The sequence below is a fragment of the Mesoplodon densirostris genome, chromosome 2 (genome assembly GCF_025265405.1).
Source record: "Mesoplodon densirostris isolate mMesDen1 chromosome 2, mMesDen1 primary haplotype, whole genome shotgun sequence".
NCBI classification, from domain to species: domain Eukaryota; kingdom Metazoa; phylum Chordata; class Mammalia; order Artiodactyla; family Ziphiidae; genus Mesoplodon; species Mesoplodon densirostris.
Window position 1 is genome coordinate 144,319,422 of NC_082662.1, and position 24,962 is coordinate 144,344,383.

The window sequence follows — 24,962 nt, forward strand, 5'->3', positions numbered from 1 at the left end:
GGAAGGTCTCCCTTCTAGCTTGGCTCACTCACAACCCACCTACCCAGGGAGCCAGTAGTGGAGAGACAGAAGCCAAGCCCATTCTCCCTATGCTCCACCCACCTTCAGATGAATGTAGCCAGAGAGGATGGAGGAGAGAGAGTGAAGCTGAAAAACCTTGGCCCCTAGGCCTTCTCTTTGCCAGAGTTGCTGCCCAGAGACTTCAGTCTGACCTCCAGCGGCCCCAGGAATGATTACTTCATCTTCCAACAATTCCTCTCCACTCCTTCATGGCTGGGACAGTTATGGTTCATATGCAAGTAAAGTTAACAATTCACTCAACAAATATTTATTGAGCACCTTTTATGTACCAGGCACTGTTCTAGGTGCTTAGGATATTCTCATGCTTCTGAGGGTTTACAGACGGGATTCCACTTACCTTCACTTCTAGCAGGTTTTGTGAACTTGACCCTTGGCTGCAGTTGCCATCTTCAGCACAGCTCAAGCACCCCAAACCTGTCCCTTCCCCCCCCCCACACAGACTGGCAGGTGGGATTGGCTCCCAGGTAACCGTCTCTCCCTTCTCCATCTTCTCCCACACCTTATCCATCCATAAGAAACAGATTTTTCGGGGCCTTCCATGCCTTCCCCTTTCTTTGTCTGTGTCTGCTTTTTTTTTTTAAGTGATATTTTTAGAAATACATGTAAAATACCAAGGATTAATGTCTGCCCCTCTCCCACCTCTCTCTCACCTCTTATTTCATAAAGCTGGCTCTTTATGTTGCTTTACATGCCTTAATATATGTTTTATGAAGATTATACATATTATAGACGTATATGTAATATATATATATATATATATATATATTTGTTTGGATGTCTGATCCTTTACTAGAACTCCTGCCCAGGCCCATTTTCTCTCCTTTACTTTCCACATCATTCCTAGCATACTGCGGCCATACCCCATGCCTTTTAATCCAAAGAAGGGGAGAGGAAAGACTTATTTTAAGACAGATCTATTTTACGCTTTTGTTATAAAAGCAAATCTATTTTCAAAATGTGCAATGTCTGAATGGAATTGGCAAATGATATGAGGAGACTGGGACAGCTGCCTGTAGGTCCAACCCTCCACCCTTCCCTCCTCCTCGGCAGCTTTCTTCCTCCCATTCCCCAGTCTGCAAAGGGCTGGTCCCCAGAGCTCACCCGGAGAGGATCTTGCCAGGGCAGGACATTCTCTTGCAAGTCCTGGTCTAAGGATTTGATTACACTGTCAACTTTTGATGACCCTCTAGGGTTATTGGGTGTGAACCCTCTTTGAGGAAATGTTTACAGTTGTGTGCACAAAAGTACAGCCTTGCAGGCACACCCCCCCCCAGATGCGCTCCTGGACCACCTCCTTTATCACCCCGCTGGAAAGGGCAGCCTACGCCAAACAGCACTGAGAATGTCAGTCTATTCTTTGATGGACCTAGGATATGGTGCAACGGCCAAAGGAAATGGTTTGGCATCACGGGTCCTTCGGGGCAGACACATTCAAGTTCCTTGGACTTCTCACACTCCTTTTCACTTGATCCCTCACTGGTCTGGGTGACATCTATGGCATCTGTCTCCCTCTGTGACCTTTCATCTGGGGGCCATTGTTAAGGGGATGGTACCCCAGTCTGGCATCCAGACTGTGAAGTCAGCCCAGAGGGTCCCACGGACAAGGTACATCTCAGGCTTGCCAAGGACTTTCTTGCTGCTGGGGCCCTGAACTAAGCCAGCTCAGCCTTCCAAACCGCTTATCGACCGTTGAAGTGGGCAAGGGGCTCTCGCCTTGCAAGAATTTGGGCAGAATGGATGTCTTTTGTCCAGATCTGGAATCAAGGGTTTTGGAATCTAGCACAGAGCTCCTGGCCAGCATTTGAAGCCTGGCTTCCCACTTTGACATTTGCTGGCACCCTATTCCCAGCCTAAAGCAGCTTGCTATGAATGAAGGGGGCCTAGATGGAGGCCCAGGGTGAAGTAACCGACCTGGTGACAGCCCTGGTTACTAATCTAGGGTCTTCCCAATTAGCACATTACCTCCCTCATCAATAACCAAGAAGCTGTAATCAAATACTAACACCGTCACTTTAGAGTTTTTCTGAGGTTGCAAGCTGTGCGCACTTGCTCGCCTTCCTTGGTGAGAGGGATCCTCTTGGAGCAGGGCTGACTATAGCAAGACAGAATTAAATCCTTTCCCTTTAGGTACCCCCCGACAACCTGGCAGCTCTTAAAACTAAGGAAAATATGAAATATACATATATATATATACACATATATCTATTTATGCACATATTGGGGCCAATTTGATTTGCTAGCATTAGACAATAAACCATACAAGGAAATTTATGACTCAGTGTCTTCATTTAGTATAAAAGTGACCTTAGAAGAAGAGTTAAGGTTAGATAAACAGAGGGCATCTCTGTCAGGGGACCAAACAGCCATACCAGCCCCTTAGCGTCTTTCTAGCCGATGAGCCCCTCCCCAGGGAGGGGCCATCCTGACTGACAGGCGAAAGCTTGCTTCCCTCTCAGCAGCATTCTTTTTAGATATAGGTACTGAAGCACCCAGTGAGTTCTGCATTCGTATCTTGCAAGTTTGTATAAACCCAATGCAGGGAATAAATGGTTTGTACAAGTGGTGTGTCTCTGGCACTCCGTGTCCGTGTCTGCCCGTGGCTGGCCTTGGGGGGTCCATGAGTGTTTACGTGCTTGGCAGAAAAGGGGAGGGGTATCTGGGGCCATCCTTCCCTAAAAGAACTGGGTTCAGAGCATATGCACCACCCATTCCCCCCATACCTTGGGCTGTACATCTCAGCCTCCCCAGGCAGGGATCCTGGAGTTCTCAGAAGCGTGCCACCTCCCCATGAACTAGGTAATGATGGTTTGTTGTCAACACCACTGTCATCTTTTTGATCCAGGTGATCCCAGATCAAGGTTTGTCCCAAGGTCCTATACAATGGAAATATCAGATTCTTCAGGCCCTGGAAGCTTCCACTGAAGGTGGGGGTGGGGGGGGTAGTATCAGAAAGGTGGCCCAAATTCTTTTCATCTAGCCTCAGTGTTTTGGGGTCATTTCTCTTGGCAGGTACTCAGTGGTTATCCCTTATTGACACTCAGTGTGAAGGACTTTACCAGAGCTGCTCAATGTGAAATGGTTGTGAGGAGTGAGAGTCAAGAAGCCCTGTGAATTCTATGGGGCGGGGGGTGGAGAGAGAATGTGAGCCCAGGACAGCGGCAGGCTTCCCTGGGCTTCTGCAGGATGTCTGGGGAGAGGAGGAGGCATTAATGGTTCAAGAAAGAGGATGTAGGAAGGCAAGCTTCTTGTAATTCTTGATTAGCCTCAGTCTGGTTCTAATGGCTGATTTTGAATTCTGGACACCTCTTCTCATTCCTAAAAGGCTAGTGGAGTAGGTATTTTGTATCTATCCTCTATCTATCTATCTATAGTTTTAAAAATAAGTAAAAATGACTGGATTTTGGATTTTGTAACATCCCCGGGAGAGCTATAAACCTTGACGTCCTTTGTGAAGCAGGGAGAATTGGGACCAGATACAGGCTCAAGACAGACCTTTAGAGCTGGAGGAGGTATACTGGAGAAATTGTCAGTTTCCAGGACCTGCCTCTCTGTCTGCAGCTTCCCCTCTAGGCCAAAGCCATTGACTTGGAGAGGAGGTGGAATGTGAGAACACAGGGCACTGCTGGGCGCTTCTTTCCAAGCATGATGCTCACAGGTCCCTGGCCGCTCCACCTTCTGGCCCGGATCAGCCCTTCAATCAAGCCAGGCTGGGGTTGCCAAAGGGAGCAGTAGTCAGGAACTATAAATGAAAAAGCAACCAGCAGAATGCCTTTAAGGGGTGGTGCTCTGTAACTGTGTGGTCGTGTATGTATTCTTGAAGAGAAGCAGGCTAGGGTCAGGCGGCAGCCAGGCTTCAGACCCTGCTGCTGACAGGGAATGGGGGTCATGCCACATGCCCCCTTATCTCTAAGCCTCCAGTGCAGAACTGGCTCACCCCATTGCTGAGATTGATGGAGGAAAGGAGATGCCGTGCTCAACTCCTGGCCCCGCTCCTTGCTAGCTGCGTGAAGATTTGGACAAGTCACTAAAATTCTTGAGTCTCAGTTTCCTCATCTGTGAAATGGGGATATTAACTGCCATCTTATGGAGCTCTCAAGAAAGTCAAGTGAAAAAATGGATGAAAAACCCTTTGAAAACTCAAATTCATTTACAAATGAGAGGAGAGGGTGGTGACACTGTGTTGGCCCCTTGGCTGCCTTTAGGGATATGATGAGGGAAGAGGGAAAATGTTTCCCAAGGTCTCCCCTTTGCTGGCTCCATAGCCTTCGCTGGAGGACGTCAGCAGGGGCCCTGTTGTCAGCCATCTGAGGTGTCCTCCCCCTGCCCACTTCCATTCCTCCAGCCCCAGGGAGTAGCTGCACTATCCCAGCCCTTCCCCACGTTGATCAGGACAGGCTTTCCAGGGCCTACGTCCTCCCCCCTGGGGTTGCCCCCATGAAGGGGGCCCCTCTCCAGGAAGATGGGCTATAGACAAACCCCTTGGGGCCCAACTCTGGTGCCCAGTGCTGTAGTCTGAGAATCAGGTGAAGAGGGCCCAGCTTCAGGAAGGTTCAGTTCTGAGTTTACAGGTGGGCTCCATTGTTAGGGGAGGTACTGTTAGCTGCTATTTTATACTCCTATTGGAGCAGTTTAAAACCACAATTGAGAGGAGATCAGAAGTCTCTCACAGCATTTAACAGTGTACAAATAATAGTAATATTAATAACACAGTAATTATTATAACTATACTAGAATAATAAGAACAATGGCTCGTTATTTACTATGAACCAGGCACCTGGTTCTATGCACTTCACATGCGTTTACTCACTAATTCTCATTATATCTTTACCTGATAGGTACTATTTTTATCAAAGGAACTGAGGCACAGAAAGGGTGAATAAAATATCTGTCTCATGGAGCTAGGATGAAGCCCAGGGCGCTCTGATTTTATAGCCTGAGCTCTTAACCTACCAGTTTCAATGGGGATGATACTGCCCCCTAGGGGTGATTTTGGAAATTTTCAGGGGAGCTTAAGTTGTCTCAGGGCTAAGGGGGCAAAACTCTTACTGGCATTTAGTGGCTGCAATACACAGGGCAGGTTTCCAAAATAAATAATTGCTTTCTGTCCTGCACGACTTTAAAATGTAAAAATGCACTAAACCCACTACCAGTATGTCAGTCATACTGGAATTCATAATAGTCCTAACAAGTTTTTATAAGCTAAGTTTTTTTTTAAGTAAGTTCTATGAATAACTCAGTAAGTTAGGAGATGGTTATTATGGAGAAGGCTCTTAAGTGGAATAAAGACATTGTCTCAAAATTGTTGAATAATCTACTCCGCGCATTGTTTACACAATGTATTCTAACATTGCAACTACTGTATATTTGGTTCCAGTGCAGTAGGGTCTTACTGAATAAGCAAAGAGGCTGACTGAAAACAGTTAACAGAGGAGCTCTGAGAGAACCAAACATCATTAGAGCAAAGATACTTGAAATGCAAGGGGTCTCCTTGGATCTCCTCAAGAAATGTTTTTAGAAATTATTTCATATTATTGCCTCCTTTATATTTTTAAAGTTTTTTTACAGCCCAAAGACGAACACCTATGTTGTAACAATTATATGTGGAAATGTTTTGGGGAATTGCCTGTTGTTTTTCTATTTTTCTCTGACACAGTCCCAGGGGTCCACATTCAATTTCTCTAAACGGCTTATATCGCCACTTCTCTTTCCAATCCATCCTCTCTTCCCCATTGCCTATTGGAAATATATGATCTCCAAGGCCTTTTAAGGTCCCACAGACTGAATTTTGCCTCAACACGTCATGGCGTTTCAAAACACAGATCTATGTATCTGTGACATGTCGCCACTACCCCATCCCACGTGGTAACATGGGGAGCTATTTAAACAACACACACAACAAATGCAGTTTTTGGTTGGTTGGTTGGTTTTTTGGCTGTGCAGCATGGCTGGTGGGATCTCAGTTCCCTGACCAGGGATTGAATCCGGGCCATGGCTGTGAAAGCCCTGAATCCTAACCACTAGACCACCAGGGAACTCCCTCAAACTCAGTTTGTTTGCATTCACATGGTGTTTCCTCAATGTCTCCACCTTGCCATCTATAACTTGCTTCGCTATGTTATCTCTACTTCAGTGAAGTTTATTTCCCTCTTTTTTTATATGCAAGGACCTCTGGTCTGTTTTTACTTAGCTAACATTAGTTTTTATTCTCGTATTCACTCCCTACTGTTCTTTCATTTTCTTTTATGGAGAGAGGGGTTATTTGGGTTTTTTGGAGGGGTGGTGGTATATAATGGTGGTCTATTTCTCTTAATTAAGTTCAAACTTATTACAAGTAGGTGCAAGCAATCTGCCTACTTATGTCTTCTGTTAAGTCTTGCCTGAACACTTATATACTGAGAGACATTATGTTTTATTATGATTTTTTTCTTCTTTATTATAATTAGCTTCGAGGGTTTTTTCTTTAATGATGTATGTAGACTGGTCATATCATCTATGAATTGCACTGCAGGATAGAGGGGACATTACAGAGGGAATTCTGACTCTAATGGGATTGAGAACCACTGCTCTACAATGAGAGAAAGGATGTTAGGAACTGTCCAGCCTCTCTTTTTTTCAGGCCCACAGAGGGTGGAAAGGATGCAGCCACATCTACACAACTGGTGGTGGATTAGAACCAGGCTTCCTGAATCGTTGTCCAGCCCTACCCTAAGCCTAAATTCAGCTTTCATTTTCCCTAGCTCAACTTCACAGTCCAAAGTTGGACACTGCTGGAGGAAAGGAGATCGAAGCCCTCCGTGTCTAACTCCCTTGGGACATTCTTGCCCTAGACTCAACCGAATCTGGCGCTCTCCTAAGGCTGCCGGCAACAGGTTTTACTCAGTTGTTTATCGCCCCTAGCGTCTAGCGTGGGTACTGGCACAAAGCGAGCAAACGACTTACAAGATGAATTTAGTACTTTTCCAGAGAGAAACAGATCCCAACTCTTCCCACACCTTCCACCAAGCCAGTAAGGAATCCAGGTACTCCTAAATCCCAATTCTTCCATAAAGAGTCAAAATATTGCAAAAGAGATGGAAACAGCTGAACTCAGCCTCAGGGCATGGGGTGGTGGGGAATACAGGGGCCAGATGGGAGTGGCCTCCCCCAGTGGGCGGAGCACGTGGGTGGGAGCAGTGCCCTCTGGGAAGAACCCAGAGGGAGACTTCTGGCAGAGGTTGTGTGTGTGTGTGTGTGTGTGTGTGTGTGTGTGTGTGTGTGTGTGTGGTTAATGATTTACCAGAGGCTCCTTTCACAACTTACCAAGGGTCAGCTTCTCTTGGGCATGTACAAGTTCGGTCCTCTGGGCTCCTCACCCCTTGCCAGCTTCCACCCGGAAGGTCCCCCAGGCAGCCCGCAGCATGACCTCCATCACCGAATGGCAGAGTGAGTGCGAGGGGCCGGTGCTGTCGAGGGGGCTGGCTGGACCGGCTAGGGTGGGTGAAGATGCAGCCCCTCCCAGCCGGGATCTTTCTCTGGGGAACCTGCAAGGCGACCTCTGGAGCTAGTGGCTGGGAGCTGCCCTGTTGGCATCCTTCAGGCAGCAGGGCCAGGGCGGGGTGTGGTTCCCTGCCTTCCAGGGGGTGGGGGGTTGCCCAGGGCCCCCAGGTAGCCAGAGGCTGGTGCCTGGAGGAACTGCCAAGTTCACCACTCAGGCTGGTCCCTTCCCCATTCAGGATTCTTAAACATGGGATACTACAAGGGTGGACCTAGAAGGCCTCTGCCTATTGAGACATCTTTCCCCCACAAACTCTTAGGGTATCCTGTGGCCCTGGCTCCTTCTTATCAGAAACTAAACTCAAATCCCCCCCCCCCAAATTACTCTGTCCTCACTCCTAAATATCTTTCCCCTTTATTCAGGGAAGAGGGCAGGGAGATAGTCCCAAGGTCCAGGAGAAGTGGTGAAAACTGTGGCTCTGTAAGTTTCATTTGGGTGAGTTACTTAAAGCCAGTGTCTTATCTGTGAACTGGAGATAATATTCATTCATTCACTGAACAAATTTGTCTCCTTTATGCACCAAGCACTGTTCTGGGCACAGGGTATGCAACAGTGAATGGAACAGACATATTCCCTGCTTATGTTCCAGAATGAGGAAACAGGTAATTAGTATGTAGTATGTCAGATGGTGATACCTCCCTCTGGACAAAAATAAAACAGGGTAAAGAGGCTTGGGAGTGTGGGGTAGGAGGGGTGACTGTTTTGTATAGAGTGGTCACTAAGTTTACCTGGGAAGGTACTTTTATACAGAGACCCATAGGAAGTGAGGGAGCAAAGCCACGCAGCTGTCTGGCGGGAGGGGGGGAAATGTTCTAGGAAGAGGGGACCGCCAGTGCAAAGGCCCTGAGGCATTAGCATACTTTGGTGTGTTTGAAAAACAAGGAGGCTGGTGTGGGTGGAACAAAGTGAGGAGAGGGGAGAGCAGTAGGAGGATAGTCAGGGAGGTCACTCAGAGGCCAGGCTGTGTAAGAATTTTGGTTTTATCTCCATAAGATGGGAAACCATTAGAAGGTTTTGTGCAGAGGAGTGATATGATCTGCTTATATTTTTAAAAGATCACTCTGGGTGTTGGATTGAGAACAGACAGACTGTGGAAGGGTGGGGTCAGCAACAGAGAGACCAGTTTTGAGGCAAGAGATGGTGAAGGAGACCAGTTCAGAGGTGAGAGGTGATGGAGGAGACCAGTTCAGAGGTGAGAGGTGATGGAGGAGACCAGTTCAGAGGTGAGAGACAGTGGAGGAGACCAGGGTGGTAGCGGCAAACTGGTGGGGAGTAGTCAGTGCTGGATCTGCGCTGAGGAAATGGCTGAAAGGATTTGCTGATGGACTGGATGTGGGTTGTGAGAGAAAGAATTCAAGAATGCCTCCAATATTTTCAGCCTGAGCAATTAGAAGGGTTGAGTAGGGGGGAAGGCAGGAGTTGGGTTTTAGATATGTCGAGTTCCATGTCAAGTAGGTAGTCAGGTATATTAGTCTGCAATGGAGAGAAATCTGGGAGTTGCCAGCATACGGATGGTATGTAAAACCATGAGATCGCCTGGGCACAGCTTCTCAGCCTCCCCACTACTGACATTTGGGGGCAGGGTAGTTCTTTGTTGTGGGGGGAGGGGGGTCTGTCCTGTCCACTGTAGGATTTTAGCAGCATCCCTGGCCTCTACCCACTAGATGCCAGTAGCACACTCTCACTCCCACCTGTGACCATCAAAATGTCTTCTTATGTTACCAAATGTCCCCAGGGGAACAAAATTGCCAACTTACCCATCAGCCTCCCCCTCCACCCCAAGTTGAGAAACACTGACTTAGGGGAAAAAATAGAAGAGGGCTGAGGCGTGAGCCCAGGGGCAAGCCAACAGTAAACCAAAATGTGCTACGTTCTATGAAGAATGTGCTAAGTAAGTCCTACGAAGAGAAAAAATATGAGGGAACCAGATTAAGTCGGGAACACATAGTGGACCAGGTTTCCCTGAGAAACCGACATTTGCGTTGAGACCTGAAGGAGTGTGTGTTGGGCAGATAGCAAGTGGGGAGAAACCGCATGTACAAAGGCCCCGAGGCAGGAAGGCTTGTCATGAAAACAATGATGTGTTTGGAGTATGGCAGGCAAGGGCAGAAGATGAAGTTGGACAAGCAAGTCTAGGCCCCATCATGAAGGGCCTGTAAGCCAAGGCATGGGTGGGAGGACTCTGTTGCATTCTAAGCCAGTGGGAAGCCATGACGGATTGTACGCTGTGCTACTATGAGCGGATTACATGTTTTCCAAGGCCCCTGACTGCTGTGTGGAGAAGGGATAAGAGGGTGGCAGGAATGAAGCAGGAGACTAACTGGGGGATGTTGCAGGAGTCCAGGAAAGAGATAATGATGGCTTAGAATTAAGTGGTAAGAGTGGAGAGAAATGGACAGCTTTCAAGATACATTTAGGAGGAAGAAGCAATAAAACTTAGCTGTGGATTGAATGGAGGAGGGGTGGTAGGAACAGTGAGGGAGACTCAGTGATGGCTCTTGGGCTTCTGCCTCGAGCTGCTGAGTGGGTGGAGATGACATTTCGTTCATTTGGGGAAAACTGTGCCAGGTGCAGCTTTAAGGAAGGAAAATCAATAGCTCAGTTTGGACCTGTTGAGTTCAAGATGCCTTGGAGAGAGAAAAACATGCAGATATGCCAAGTAAGCAGCTGGATGGGAGTTTGGAAGCTCAAAGGAGGCATGGACTAGAAAGATAAATATCAACATTGTCAGCACACAAGAGATACTTAAAGATGTGTAAATTCGTGTGAAACTAGAATGAGAAGAGAAATGAGCTGGAGCTGAAGCCCTGAGCAATTCAAACCCCAAGAGAAGAGGAAGAAGTGGGAGCTGGTGAAGAAGCCTGGGAAAGAGTGGCCAGAACAGCAGGAAGAAATCAAGAATATGGTGTCACGGAACCCACCACAGGATATTTCAAGAAGGGAGTGGCCAACTGCTGACAGATGACGACCGACCCCTCTCCTTTGGATGTGGGAACATGGATGTCATGGGAGGCCCAAGCAAGAGCCTCTCTGTAGAGGGGGTGGAGGCAGAAGTGGACCGGACAGGGTTGGTTAAAGGCAGTTTTCCTAGAGCCAGTCTACTGGGTTCACACCCTGGTTCTGCCAGCTGCTGGCTGTGCACCCCTGGGCACAGGTTAAGACCTCTCAGTGTTTCCGTTCTGTTTGTGAAATGGGGCTAAAGCATACCTACCTCATAGGCAGTTATGAAAATTAAACGAGTTAATGCACATAAAGTGCTTAGACTGCCTGGCACCATGTGTTCATTAGTGTTAACAATTATTACTATTAATCACTGTTGTTAATTTTGAAAAGAGAAACAAGGCTCTTTCTCTTCCCCTTTGCCACCTTCCTCTTCCTGAACAATTCAGTCCTAAAGCCACGAGGTAGCAGGGGGGCAGTGCCCAGGGCGGGTGTCAGGGCCCTCGCCGGGCTGGTGGGTTCACACTGGGGTTTGCCTGGTGCCAGGCCAGGGGGAGGGGGGCATCCTGGAAGCGTTGGGGTGGAAACTGGAGAGTAACTTTATGGTGGAGGGACCTGCAGACTCCGCCTTGATGAAGTACTTAAAGAAACGTCATTCAGTAACAGGTCCGATTGGAACTGTGCATCACCTAATAGACGCAGTGAGAAGAACACAGCATCACCTCTTGTTGATATCTCTGCATAACCTGAATCTAGTCACGAGGAAACATCAGACAAACCCAAACAGAGGGACAGCTACAGGATAACTGGCCCAAATCTTCATAAGGGTCAAGGTCATGTCAAGGAGAGACTGAGGAACTGTTTCAGATAAAACAGGCTGAAGAGGCATGGCAACCACATGCCACATGTGATTCTGAACTGGATCTTCTTGCTGCGAATGATATGACTGGGACAACTGATGAAACCTGAATGGGGTCTGGGGGTTGGATGGTAGTAATGTATCGGTGTTAATCTCCTGACTTTGACATTGTGTCCTGGCTGTATAGGAGAATAAAGGAAACCACAGCCAAGTATTCAGGGGCGATGAGATAGCCGGTGGCAACTGCTTTCAAATGGTTCAGGAAAAAAATTATTTGTACTGTACTTGCAACTTTTATGTCCATTTGATATTGATTTTAAAAAAAGAGGGAGAGGGACTTCCCTGGTGGTGGTTAAGAATCCACCTGCCGGGCTTCCCTGGTAGCACAGTGGTTAAGAATCCACCTGCCAACGCAGGAGACGCGGGTTTGAGCCATGTTCGGAGAAGATCCTACATGCCGCGGAGCAACTAAGCCCGTGCACCACAAATACTGAGCCTGCACTCTAGAGCCTGAAAGCCACAACTACTGAGCCTGTGTGCCACAACTACTAAAACCTGTATGCATAGAGCCCTGCTCTGCAACAAGCCACCACAATGAGAAGCCCACACACCACAACGAAGAGTAGCCCCCACTTGCTACAACTAGAGAAAGCCTGTGCGCAGCAACAAAGACCCAATGCAGCCAAAAATAAGTAAGTAAGTAAGTAAATAAATAAATAAATAAATAAGAATCTGCCTGCCAATGCAGGGGACACAGGTTTGAGCCCTGGTCCGGGAAGATCCCACATGCTGTGGAGCAACTAAGCCCACAAGCCACAACTACTGAGCCTGCGCGCCACAACTACTGAAGCCTGCGTGCCTAGAGCCTGTGCTCTGCAACGAGAAGCCACGGCAATGAGAAGCCCGTGCACCGCAACGAAGAGTAGCCCCTGCTCGCCGCAACTAGAGAAAGCCCGTGAGCGGCAATGAAGACCCAACACAGCCAAATAAATAAATAAATACATAAATTAAAAAAATAAAAAAAGAGAGAGAGGGAGAGAGAAAGTGAATGGTGTCTGAGGCTCCCTTGCACAGCCTCAGACCAGAGCGACCCATCCGCCTGCTCCAGGGGATATTGCTTTCCTTGGAGCTGCAGCTGCTTTCTGGAAGCAAGAAAGACATTGAACCTGGCTTCAGTTAGTGCTACAGGGCGGGGTCTAAACAGGACTTCGGAGCAGCCATCAGCCCAGCTGTCCCCTGCGGTCTGGGGAGGGCCCCACTTCTCACCAGGTGGCGCCCTGGAGAGCCAGGCCTCTCTGGAGAGTGCCGTCAGTCTCCCAGCTGTTCTCTGCCCCAGAGCCTGGAGACTGGGTGACCTCCAGCAAGGGGTGCGCCGCCCCAACTGTCTGCATCCTGGGGACAGTGGGCTGCAGACACTGCTGTCACTCCTGGTGATGTGTCCCACCCCCCACCCTCTCTGCCATGCTTTCCGCCCCAAGAAGAACTTCAGGAGCAGCCCCTGGCTGGTAATTTGACTGAAATCCCTCAGCTACTCCACAGGTCAGAAGCAGAGCAAGGTCTGAGGCTTGTGTGTGAGAAACACAGTTTCTGACCCTTTTCTGTGGGGTTTTGTGTTCACGGTGCAGTTTCTCCACTGAACGCTGGAAGCACTAATTGTGGCCCATAAAGAAGGCTGCCTCCATTGCAGAAAAATTCTGGAAATGCACCAGCCCTTGAAGGGCAGTGTGGAACAAGTCGGAAAAGTAATAACCATACAAGCCAGCAAATCATTGTTGCAGAAAAAAGTATAATATAGGAGAGAAGACATGAAATATGAATTTGAGAAATGTATGCTATTTCTACAAAATGAGTAAGAGGCTGTACTTAAGTGTTTACAGGATGGGCATGTGGATATTTTAACAAAACAAAATGAAAACCCAATAAAATGCCCATGTTATGTTTCCACACAAAAATATCTACTAAGGGAGATAGACCGGAAGGGTGTATTGTCAGAACTGACCTATTTTTATGGTGAGTGTAAGCTAATAAGAGATTTTTATAACAGGCATAAAAACTTAAAATACCTTTGTCATTCAGATTAAAGAAATATGGTTGTGGTCTTCCTCCACAGTACCCTGGCCCGTGTAAAATTATCATGACAAGATAGATGTACTTCTAGATCCTCAACTTATTGTCTCTGAGGGTAGAAAAATCATGCAACATGGAAAGACAGAACACAATCTTCATAATGACCAAGGGGGTTGTACTCTACCCAGTGTCTTGGGTTCTAAGAGATTTAATTCAGGCAGGCATTCTAGGAGGTGGAAATAGGAAACAAACTTGAATAGATTACGGAGATTTGTCAGAAACAGGAGGAATCGCCATTAGTAGCAGATGGATTCTGGGCAGCAGGGGGGGTGGGGGGGGATATGCTGAGAGAAATGATGTTGTACTGGTTCCTAGCAAATCCAGCTCTGCCAAAAGGGAGACCCAATTAGACTGGCATTTTTCTAGAATATGAGTTGAACGAGGTTTCAGTCCATAATTTGAACAATAAATCTCATCTCTGTATTTTTAATGATCTTTTAAAGAAGTCCTTTGGCCTTATTTCTATACTGGAACTGATCCTAATCCTCTTAAGATCTGTATGGTAACAGATTACGAAAGATTAACTACCTACCTGAAAGACGATTGTGTGTCATTTTCTTTCAGTTGTAAATATAACTTAGCCAGTAAGCCTAATCTTCATAATTTTGTTTTTGTTTGTTTTGTTTTTACAGTTCTGCCTCTTAACAACCAGACTTTTAACAACTTTTTACAACTCTCTGTAGAAACATGGCAATAATACCAATTTCATAGAGATTGTAAGGATCAATTCTAAGATGTTAGTTAACAAGCCCAGTAAAATTTTACTCTTTAAAAATTACCTGTGTTGGGGCTTCCCTGGTGGCGCAGTTGTTGAGAGTCTGCCTGCCGATGCAGGGGACACGGGTTCGTGCCCCTGTCCAGGAAGATCCCACATGCCGTGGAGTGGCTGGGCCCGTGAGCCATGGCCGCTGAGCCTGCGCATCTGGAGCCTGTGCTCTGCAACGGGGGAGGCCACAACAGTGAGAGGCCCGCATACCACACACACACAAAAAAAATTACCTGTGTTTTCTTTGTAAAAGTTAAGCCATTTTAAATAAAGTTATACATGTTGTAGTTTAAAAAGACACTCTTGCCCTAACCCTATTCACCATATAATTTACAACAAAAAGAAAATAAGGCATTTTAGCTATATTAAGTAAATAAAGCAAGTTGCAAAACTGTATATACAATATAAACTTAAAGTTATACCTCATCAGTAATTTTTTAAAAGGAAGCAACACAGTTCCATTTACCATAGCATCAAAAAGAATAAAATACTTAGGAATAAACCTAACTAAGGAGGCAAAAGGCTTGTACCCTGGAAACTACAAAATGTTGCTGAAAGAAATTTTAAAAGACACAAATAGGTAGAAAGACCCATATTCATGGATTGGAAGACAGTATTGTTAAGATGTCAATACTACAGAAGGCAGTCTACAGATTCAATGCAATAATCTATCAAAATCCCAGTGGCGTTTTTTGCAGAAATAGAAAAATCCATCCTAAAATTAACATGGAATCTCAAGGGATCTTGAATAGCCAAACCAATCTTGAAAAAGAACGAAGTTGGAGGTTTCAAACTTCCTGATTGCAAAACTTATTACAAAACTACAGTAATCAAAACAGTGTGGGACTGGCATAAAGACAGACATAGAGACCAATGGAATATAAAAGAGAGCCCAGAAATAAACCCTGGCATATATGGCCACATGGTTTTCAACAAGGCTGCCAAGACCGTTCAATGGAGAAAAGACAGTCTTTTCAACAAACGATGTTGAGAAAACTGGATATTCACAGGCAAAAGAATGAAATCGGACCCATACCTTACACCATATGTAAAAATTAACTCAAAGTTCATTTTAGCTCTAAGTAAGATCTAAAACAAACTCTTAGAAGAAAACATAGGAGAAGAGCTCCATGATGCTGAATTTGACCATTATTTCTTGGGTGTGATACCAAAAGCACAGGCAACTGCGGAGTGGCTAGGCCCGTGAGCCATGGCTGCTGAGCCTGTGCGTCTGGAGCCTGTGCTCTGAAACGGGAGAGGCCACAACAGTGAGAGGCCCTCTACCACAAAAAATAAATAAATAAAAATAAATAAACAAAAGCACAGGCAACTAAAGAAAAAAAATAGACACACTGGACTATATGAAAATTTAAAACTTCTGTGCATCAAAGGACACAATCAACAGAGTGAAAAGGCAACCTAAAGAATAGGAGAAAATATTGGCAAATCTTGTATCTGATAAGGGGTTACTATACAGAATATACAAAGAACTCCTACAACTGAACAACAAAAACCCCCAAACAACCTGTTTTAAAAATGGGCAAAGGAGGGGCTTCCCTGGTGGCACAGTGGTTGAGAGTCCGCCTGCCGATGCAGGGGACACGGGTTCGTGCCCCGGTCCGGGAAAATCCCACATGCCACGGAGCGGCTGGGCCCGTGAGCCATGGCCACTGAGCCTGCGCATCCGGAGCCTGTGCTCCACAGCAGGAGAGGCCACAGCAGTGAGAGGCCTGCATACCGCAAAAAAAAAAAAAAAAAAATGGGCAAAGGACTTGAATAGACACTTCTCCAAAGAAGGTATACAAATGACCAACAAGCACATGAAAGATACTCAACACCACTAATCATCAAGGAAATGCAAATCAAAACCTCAGTGAGATACCACCTCACAGCCCTTAGGATGGATGCTATCAAAAACAAAATAAAGCAAAAAACCAGAAAGTAACAAGTGTTGGTGAGGATGTAGAGAAGTTGGAACCCCTTGTACACCACTACCGGGAATGTAAAGTGGTGTAACTTCTGTGGGAAGCAGTATGGTGGTTTCTCAAAAACTTGAAAATAGAATTACCATATGACCCAGCAATTCCACTTCTGGGTATATACCCAAAAGAAGTGAAAGTAGAGTCTCGGAGAGATATTTGTTCACCCGTGCTCACAGTAGCATTATTTACAATAGCCAAAAGGTGGAAGAAACCCACGTCCATGTATAAATGACTAGATAAACAAAATGTAGTATATGCATACAATGGAGTATTATTCAGCCTTAAAAAGGAAGGAAATTCTGACACATGCTACAACATGGATAAACCTTGAAGACATTATGCTGAGTGAAATAAGGCAGTCACACAGAGACAAGTACTGTATGATTCCAATCATATGAGGTACCTAGACTAGTTAGAACCATAGAAAGTAGAATGGTGGTTGCCAGAGAGAGCGGGGAATGGGGAGTTGTTTATAGGGTACAGAGTTTCAGTTTTACAAGATGAAAAGAGTTCTGGATGTGGGTGGTGGTGATAGCACAAGGTGAATGTACTTAGTACCACTGAACTGTATACCTAAAAATGGTTAAGATGATAAATTTTACTTGTATTTTATTGTAATTTAAGATAAAAATTTCAACTTGATTCCATTTAAAAATGAAGCAACACAATGAATTGTCATTTGTTGACTACCAGAGTGACACAGATAAAGTAAAATTAACAATTCTGTGTGATGGAGGGGGTTTAAGAGAAAGGGAACTTCATATCCTAAATAGCCTGCGTATCTGGGCCGGGCTCCCTGGCTCTGAGCCAACTCCTGTAGTTCAAAGAACGAGGAGACACAAAGCAAAAGACACGCTGCTGCTGGGGCCCACCTGTGGCTGAAGTTAGGGTTCCGAGGGGTGTGTGGCAGGGCAGCCACGGTGCTGGCTGGGGTGTAGACTCCGAGGTGATGAGCACATTTCTGGTCAATGACTTCTCTTTCCCAGTCAAGTGTGAGAGGTCGTCATCAGAAGGCTGGGAGCCGGGGCGGTTTAGAGAAGGAAGGAGACACTGTAAAGAATTGTTCAGGAGGGCAAGCCTCCTGAGAAATAGGGCAGGCCAGCTGGGCAGTTCTGAGACACTTTGGGGATATGGCTGTGAGTTTTCAGTGGTACCCTTCGGCCCTGGTGTGAGTTGGGCATCAAGCGGCTCCCAAAAGCAAGAGGCCAGGAACAGAGTAGGCAGAGGGTTGTGTTCAGCCAGAGACCCAAGCCTGATAATGATCTAGATGACGTGGCATTTGAAGACAAGAGGAAACTGAAAATAGAAAGTGGTGAGAGTATCACTAGCTACCTCATGGAGATGTTGTGAGGACAGGACGCCAGAGTATATAGAACTGACCAGCAGTTTCCAGGTGCTAAACATAGATTCGTGCCCATCCTTCCCTTCCCCTCCTGTCATTCCCTGAGAGCACAGAAGCCAAGATTCCTGGATGGCAATGGAGCCACGCCATCCCCCGCCCCCCAGAGGGCACCTGTCCAGTGGCAATGGGGTGATGTTCCAGCATCCCAAGCTGCTCCCCGAAGCCCATCCCACCACAACCTCCTTGCCCATTGCAGAGATTGGTGTGGGCACCACCGGCTTCGGCATCTTCTTTATCCTCTTTGGAATGCTCCTGTACTTTGATTCGGTGCTCCTGGCCTTCGGAAACGTGAGTCCCCAAGCCCTGTGACCCTACCTGAGGTCTCTGTTGCCGGGAGGGTCGGCCCTGAGTTTATTCAGATCGTGCCCATCCAGGCGCTGGGCACCACCAAGCCCAGGCAGGCAAGGGGTGGCTGGGGATGGATGGTGAGGCTTACGGGGCACAGAGAATCTAAGGACCTGGATTCTCATGCCAAGCTCTGGGCAAGGCCCTGAGGGTACCAAGATGAATCAGACGCCCGTCAGAATCCCACCACCTAGGGAAAGGAATGTCACATCAACATACACGACTGGGGAGGAAGGCAGGGGCAGTGGTAAAGTCACTGTAAGATGAACACATCTAATATGAAACAAGGTGCTTGGAGAAAAGAGAGCGTGCCCTGTGGGAGAAGGATGAAAAACAATTTAGAAAAATAAATGAGTGTGGGGAGGATAAAGCACTTCCAGGTGGATGGAACAACAAGAGAAGAGGTATGGAGAAGGGGAGGGAAAGCATGGGACGTGCTGGGAGAAAGCCAGAGAGTTAAGTTTAACAGGAGGCCAGGCACTCTTGAGGGATCGTTGGGAGCCAAGCTGAAGGTGGTGACAGGGCCATAGCGTGGAGGGCCTGGAGAATGCTGCCACAGGCAGGAGCCCTGACACTGCCATGTGACTCTGGGTGTGGCTGCCTAACCTACTTAGGCTTCAGCCTTCACCTTCATAAAGTGGAGAGAATCTCACTCTCTTTCCCATCTTACTTAGGAGGTGTGATGAGAAATGATGTCATATAAGAAGAAGTGCTTGGGATCCAAGAAATTGGGTCGAATTGGGTGACAAGCTAGAGACCTTCAAAGGTCTCCGGGTCCACCCTGCCTCTGGGCACTTCTGTTCCTAAGCAGTTCAAATTACTCACCCTCTCCAATATTATCCCTCCTTGAAGAGTTAGCAAGTCCTGCCGCACGCCTGATGTGCAGCTCCAGGCCTGGCCCCTGACTCCCGAGGGAGCAGAGGCGGCCAGGGTGTTGGTTCTCACACCCACCCCCTCCCTCTCCCACAGCTGCTGTTCCTGACCGGCCTCTCCCTCATCATCGGCCTGAGGAAGACGTTTTCCTTCTTCTTCCAGAGGCACAAGCTCAAGGGGACCAGCTTCTTCCTGGGGGGTGTGGTCATTGTGCTCCTGCGCTGGCCCCTCCTGGGCATGCTCCTGGAAACCTATGGCTTCTTTAACCTCTTCAAGTGAGTGCAGGTCCCCTTCCCCTGGACGGGCCCACCAGGGCCTCTAAACGGCTGAGATCAGGTTTGGGCAGCGTGACCAGCAGTGCATACAGAAGCTGGACTTTATCCTGCAAGAGACGGGAGCCTCGGAAGGGTTGAAAATAGGGAGGAGCATCAGGTGGACACCAACCGTAGGCTGAAGGATAAGTTGGAGGAATCAGCCCATCCATCAGTAAACATGGAGTACCTGCTGTGTACCCATCACTGTGCCTGTCCCCAGGGAGGAGACACAGGAACTGCCCTCAAGTCTGGCAATCCAGATAGAGAGGAAGGGCAGTGAACTAAAATCTACTAAGCCCCTCACATGCACCAAGCATGCTCACAAGCATCCTCTCATTTTGTCATCTCCACAACCCATTGTAGGATTGTCCTCTACTTGCAGATAAGGAAACCAATGCTCAGAGAGGCTGCCCCTGCCCAAGCTCTCACAAGTAGTATGCAAAGGATCTGAACCTGACCCAGGTGTCTGGCTCATGTTCCCATATCCCTCGGCCCATCCAGTGTCAGCCTGGGCCTGATGAAAGACACGGTGGAACTCACCGAAGGTGTGTGGCCTCCATCAGGGCCGGGGAGGTGTCCCAGAGGAAGCAGGACCTGAGACAGGCCTTGAGGGGTGGGTAGGGTCTCAGAGAAGACTGAAGGGTCCTTAAGGAGAAGAAAGAAAAGGATACTGAGGAAGACCATCTCTGGGGCACTGTGGAGAGAACAGGGGTGGGGATGGGGATGATGTGGGCTAGAAGAATCATGGCTTATGGACTCATGGGAAGGAGCTGTGGACCAGGAACCCTAGGCTAATCGGAACCATCAGCTTACTCAGTGCAGCCTTGAAAACACCTGATCGGCCCGATGCCCTAGACTTCGGAGACATCATGCAGTGTGGTTGCAGGAAGTGAAATTCTCTCACACGTGTTCTGCCATCCATTATGTTTCAACGATGTCATCATTCAAACAGTCATTCATTCAAATAGTCAGATATATAAAAAGTACCTACTACGTGCCAAATACAGGGCTAGGTGTGGGGATATGGCACTAAACGAGGAGAAACTTCCCGTGGAACTTGCAATTTAGTGAAGAAGACTAACTCTGACAATAGTTACTATTGAGGGCTTGGAAGTGTGAGTGGGGCCACTGCAGACTCAGTAGTTCTAACCAAGAGTAAACCTTGAGAAAGACACCTTGCAGCAGCACTGAAGGGGCAAAAACAAAACAAAACAAAACAAAACAACTCAGAGCTATAAGAGACCTCAGAGACCCACGCGAACCTCAGGGACCTGAGGCCCAAGGAAAGGCCACAACTCAGATTTCTGCTCCCTTTCCCACACTAACCTCCGTGCCTCCAAGCCCTTTGAAGGATCACCCATCCATGCCAGGGGGTGTGTGGTAAGAATGGGGCGCCGAGGCGTAGGGGAGAATAAAGTGAGGGCAGCCTCCAATGGCGATCCATGCCTGGAGCCCAGGAAACATGCGGCAGGCAGTACACACCCAGTCTAGGGAGGAGAAGACAGTAACAATAATAAAAATAAACATTTCCCTAGCATTTCTTCGTGTAAGGCCCTATGACGTAGATACTATTATTATTAACCCCATTTTACAGCCGGAAATAGATTCAGAGAAGTGAAGAAATTTGCCTAAGTTTATACAGCACCAGTGAGTGGTAGAGCCAAGTTTTGAACCCAGGGAGTCTGACCTCAGGGCCTTCATTCTTAACTACTCCACTTGGCTGCCTCTCAAAAAAACAAGGGTGCAGAAGCACGCCCGCCCCCAGTGCCCAGGGGCCCATTCTCTTGGGAGCCAAAGCTGGAGGCTTAGGGGGGACGTCAGCATCGCTGCCCTCATCCTCCCCTCTGGGGCCATCACTGACCACTCCCTCCACCTCTCTACTCCTAGGGGCTTTTTCTCTGTCGCCTTTGGCTTCTTGGGCAATACCTTCAACATCCCCTTCCTGAGCATGGTAAGTGGATTATGCGTGTGGCTTGGTGGCGGTGCCTTGGGGTGGGGGAAGCACACGGACTTAGTAAAACAGCAGCCCCAGGTGCAGTGGACACTTCCCCATCTCCCCTCAAAGGCCTTTCCCCAGGTGGGCCAGCCTCAGCTCCTCTTCCCCTCCCTGTACCTTCTCCGTCTGACAACAGCAGATGAGATGAGGGGTGTGAGCAGTCGTGCCAAAGGTGTGGGTGTAGAGAACGGTGTTTGTCAGTAGCTCCCTATTACAGCCAAAGAAACGGAGCCTTAGGGAGTCTAGGTGACCCAGCCAGAAAGTGCCAGACTTCTGGAGAGAGGGCTGAGTCTGGGCCCCAGGCAGAGAAAGGATGTGTGACAGCCAGTGACAACAGGAAAAGCAGGTGGCAGATTCTGTCCTCTCCTTGGGGCAGGCATGGGGCAGTGGTCCTTAGCCCCTGCCCCTCCCTTTCTCTGAAGCACCGGATAGAATACAAGCTCTCTGAGAAGCCCAGAGAGGCTCTAAGCCAGCACCTTGACATGCCCGCCCCCTGGACACACTCCTGCTGTCCCCTCTCCATATCTGCACCTGGCAATGCTCCCAGCTCTCAAGGCCAGCTTCGTAATAACTAGATATTGAGTCCACTCCGCACTCTTTGTCTGGAGTAATGATTCTTGGCTCCCACAGCTGTTCCGGAGGCTTCAAGGCACCAGCTCAATGGTCTGAACAGCAGAGATAAGCTGCTTGAACTTGGATCGTTGGTTGAGGGGGCTGGAAAGGAAATGGGGGCCACCCCCTCAGGCCCCCACCCCACACTGACTCACCTCCCCATCATACCCGGACCTCTCCAAGTCCAGAAGGAAGGATGGAGCCGAGTGACTGACCCCAAATCCCCAAGTCAACGCCAGAAGCTGTCAGGACCGTTGGGAGCAGAGATCCAGGTCCCATGGAGATGGAACGGGGATCACACCCCACCCTGTATTTATCAGAGGAAAAGCAAAGATTAAATCCCCAAGCTGTAAATGTGCCTGAGACTCAAAGTCAGTGTCTCTAGCCCATTAAGTCCATTCTCTGACCCAGGGCAGGCCCGCACACATGGCTAGAAGCAGGCCTATCTCATGACCTATCATTCTTACCCTCGTGTTTACTAGTCCTAATGAGTGAGATAATATGTTTGCAAGCCCCTGTTAGCAGGAGGTATTAAACAAGTGATGGGGATTAATCCCCATCATGGTAGGAAGTGCTTCTCAACCATTAATTAGGTGGATGTCTGTACAGCTCACCCACCAGGTACCCTCTGTGCTGAGGTACAGACATAGCCCCTACCTTCCAAGGGCCCCAGTCTCTGCCCTGGGAAGCACTTCATTCAAGGGTAAAGCGCATCCTTGCAGGCCCAAGAAAGAGACAGGAGTCGCCCGCAAGGCGTACATTTAGTAAGTCTCTGTGGGGGCCCCTATGTCTGTACGGAGCAAAGGAGCGGGTGCTGAGGGTGCAAAGGGAAGGAGACCTGCCCCACTTCAAAGCGAGGCTCACAGCAATTCCAAAAAGGTGTGATCGAGGTGCCACAGGACATGACTGTGGGGCTCCAGGAGCAGCACCTCCGGACACACTGCAGCTGGAAGGCACTCTTCCAAGTTCCCTTAGTGCTTCCCAGGTACGCCCACCTTCTAGAGCTGCAAAGGTGCTGCTTTCCTAGCCAGCTGCTCACATACCTGTCTCGCCCATCGGACCTCAGCATGTTCATCTCCAAACCCTGTGCTGAGCACGTGCTCAGGAATTGCTTGGGGAAAGAAGGGAGGAAGGAAGGAAGAAAAAAAGAGACAATCCCCCCAACGCAGTCCCAGCCCAGGAGCTGCCTTCTGGTCTGAGACCCCAACTGAGCTGCCGGAGCCGGGCGCACACGGGGAGCAAGGAGCCCCCGGGGCAGACTGTGCCACCTCCTCCCCCTTCCTCCCCTGCATCCTGCTCACTTGTCTGGAGGGGGAACATTGCACGCTGACACTCCGCACCCCCCCGCAAACAGTCCATTTCCATGTTGTTTGGGGCAGAATGGGTCTTGGAGTGGGTCTGGGGAGAAGCGGTGAGAAGGCTGGCAAGAACGAGTGGCAATCAGAAAGCCAGCCCTGGAAGGCGTCTGGAGGGGCCGAAAAAGGCTGATTTCCGTCATGAGAACCGGGAGGCGGGAGTCAGCCGTCATCGGCTCGGAGCGCCGTGCTCTCTGAGGGGGTCTGAGGAGGAGGGAGGGGGAGGCAGAGGTGGGCCTATGCCTGGAGACGTCACCATGGGCTTTATAAAAGGGACGTGGCCAGGGAGCTGGTGACAGCGAGCCCAGGAGCCCATCTCCCCTCCCTCCAGCTGTTCACTCAGCCAAGCAGTATCACCACCTCGGAGACCCCTCAGGACGGAGCCAAGGCAAGGTAGGTGCGCTGCAGCACCCACACCAGGGGAGGGGTCTGGCCGGACCCAGGGAGGCTCCCAAGCTGGTAGCAGGAATTCAGTTCCAAGACTGACAGAGGTGTCCCAGGCAGGCCCAGGGGGTGCCGATCTTCCCCGATTACGCGGCTGGCCAGATTATTCTGGGATGTCTGGGTAAATAACCTTGACTTGCACTTTATGAAACCAGGACCTTGGGGATTCTTTTCTGTAGAAAGAATGAATACAGTGAATGAACTCTCTGGCTGGGATGAGAGGCCACAGAAGCTTTTGGAGGGAGATGGGGAACTCCCGGGGCTCAGAGGCTCAATAGGACTCCTCTGGGCAGTTCCCTGATGTGTGGATGGCAAACACAGGCCTAAACAAAGAGCCCCTGTGTACCCTGCCAGCCCTGGCACTAAGAGATGGGATCACCCTAGAAGGGAGCTCCCCCCCAAAAAGCTTTCCAACCAAGCCTGGAATTCCTGTTACTCTCTAGGGACAAAACCCCTGGGACAGGGAGACCACAAAAATGCTCACAGCAGGACAGCCACTCTTGGTCCCTTGGAAGCTGATGGTTCTTTTCCAAACAACTCAATTCTACCACAAGTGTTAAAAGCCACTGTGCTGGGCAGTGAACCAAGAGTTGGGGGAGGGGTGCAGGTGTGTGTTGGGGACAGGTAGTGGGGGAAAACCAAAGTTCTCATGGTAAGTGCTACCTATGATGGGATGGGGAGGATGCAATACGGGTGAGAGGAGCATGAAGAAGGAACACTACCTTCTAACCACACAGCCTGCCCTCTACATCCTTCCTCACTCACCTTCCTGCTTCTGAAGAGCAGCCTGAATGCTCCATCTGAAATGCTAATCTACACACCACTCCGGGATGAAGTCCCTGGTGGCCCCTTCCCCAGCCTCATCACTCACTCTCTCTCCAGCAAAGTTTCACCCTCCTGGCAGGCTGGAGGGCCTGCACTTCCTTCCACACCCAGCTCCAGCTCCCTTGCTGGGACTGCCTTCAGTGCTCAGAAACTCAGCTCAGGTGCCACCCCCTGCAGAAAGCCTGCCTGGACCCTCCAGATCAGGCTCCCATGGGCTCTGACACACCCCCAGGCCTCCCCACCCACCCTGTACTCACGTGCCTCCAGCCTATCATTTACCATGTTATTTTGAGAGGATTCTGATTACGACTCAATTTCTTGTGCTAGATCTCAGGGGAGGGCCTGGGGGAAGCAACCCTATGTCTTAGCACACCTGTGCACCCATAGCACCAACCAGGTGCTGCGATCGGGAATGATTTCTGAACTAACCTGGACCCTGTGCATCCATGGTCTGAAGCCACAAAAGAAATGGGTTTACACTGTTCTCTCTAGTGGACTGATCCTCTC

The 24,962-nt window shown here is 48.7% G+C and overlaps 1 protein-coding gene across 1 annotated transcript; it reads left to right on the forward strand.

The window, feature by feature from the left end:
* The first annotated feature begins 1,627 nt into the window (after window positions 1–1,627).
* GOLT1A (golgi transport 1A) lies at window positions 1,628–21,888 on the forward strand. Its single transcript, XM_060078400.1, has 6 exons — window positions 1,628–1,686; window positions 7,385–7,503; window positions 17,888–17,979; window positions 19,006–19,184; window positions 21,111–21,174; window positions 21,850–21,888. The coding sequence occupies exons 1-6, from the start codon at window positions 1,628–1,630 to the stop codon at window positions 21,886–21,888; spliced, it is 552 nt and encodes a 183-aa protein (XP_059934383.1).
* Window positions 21,889–24,962: the final 3,074 nt, after the last annotated feature.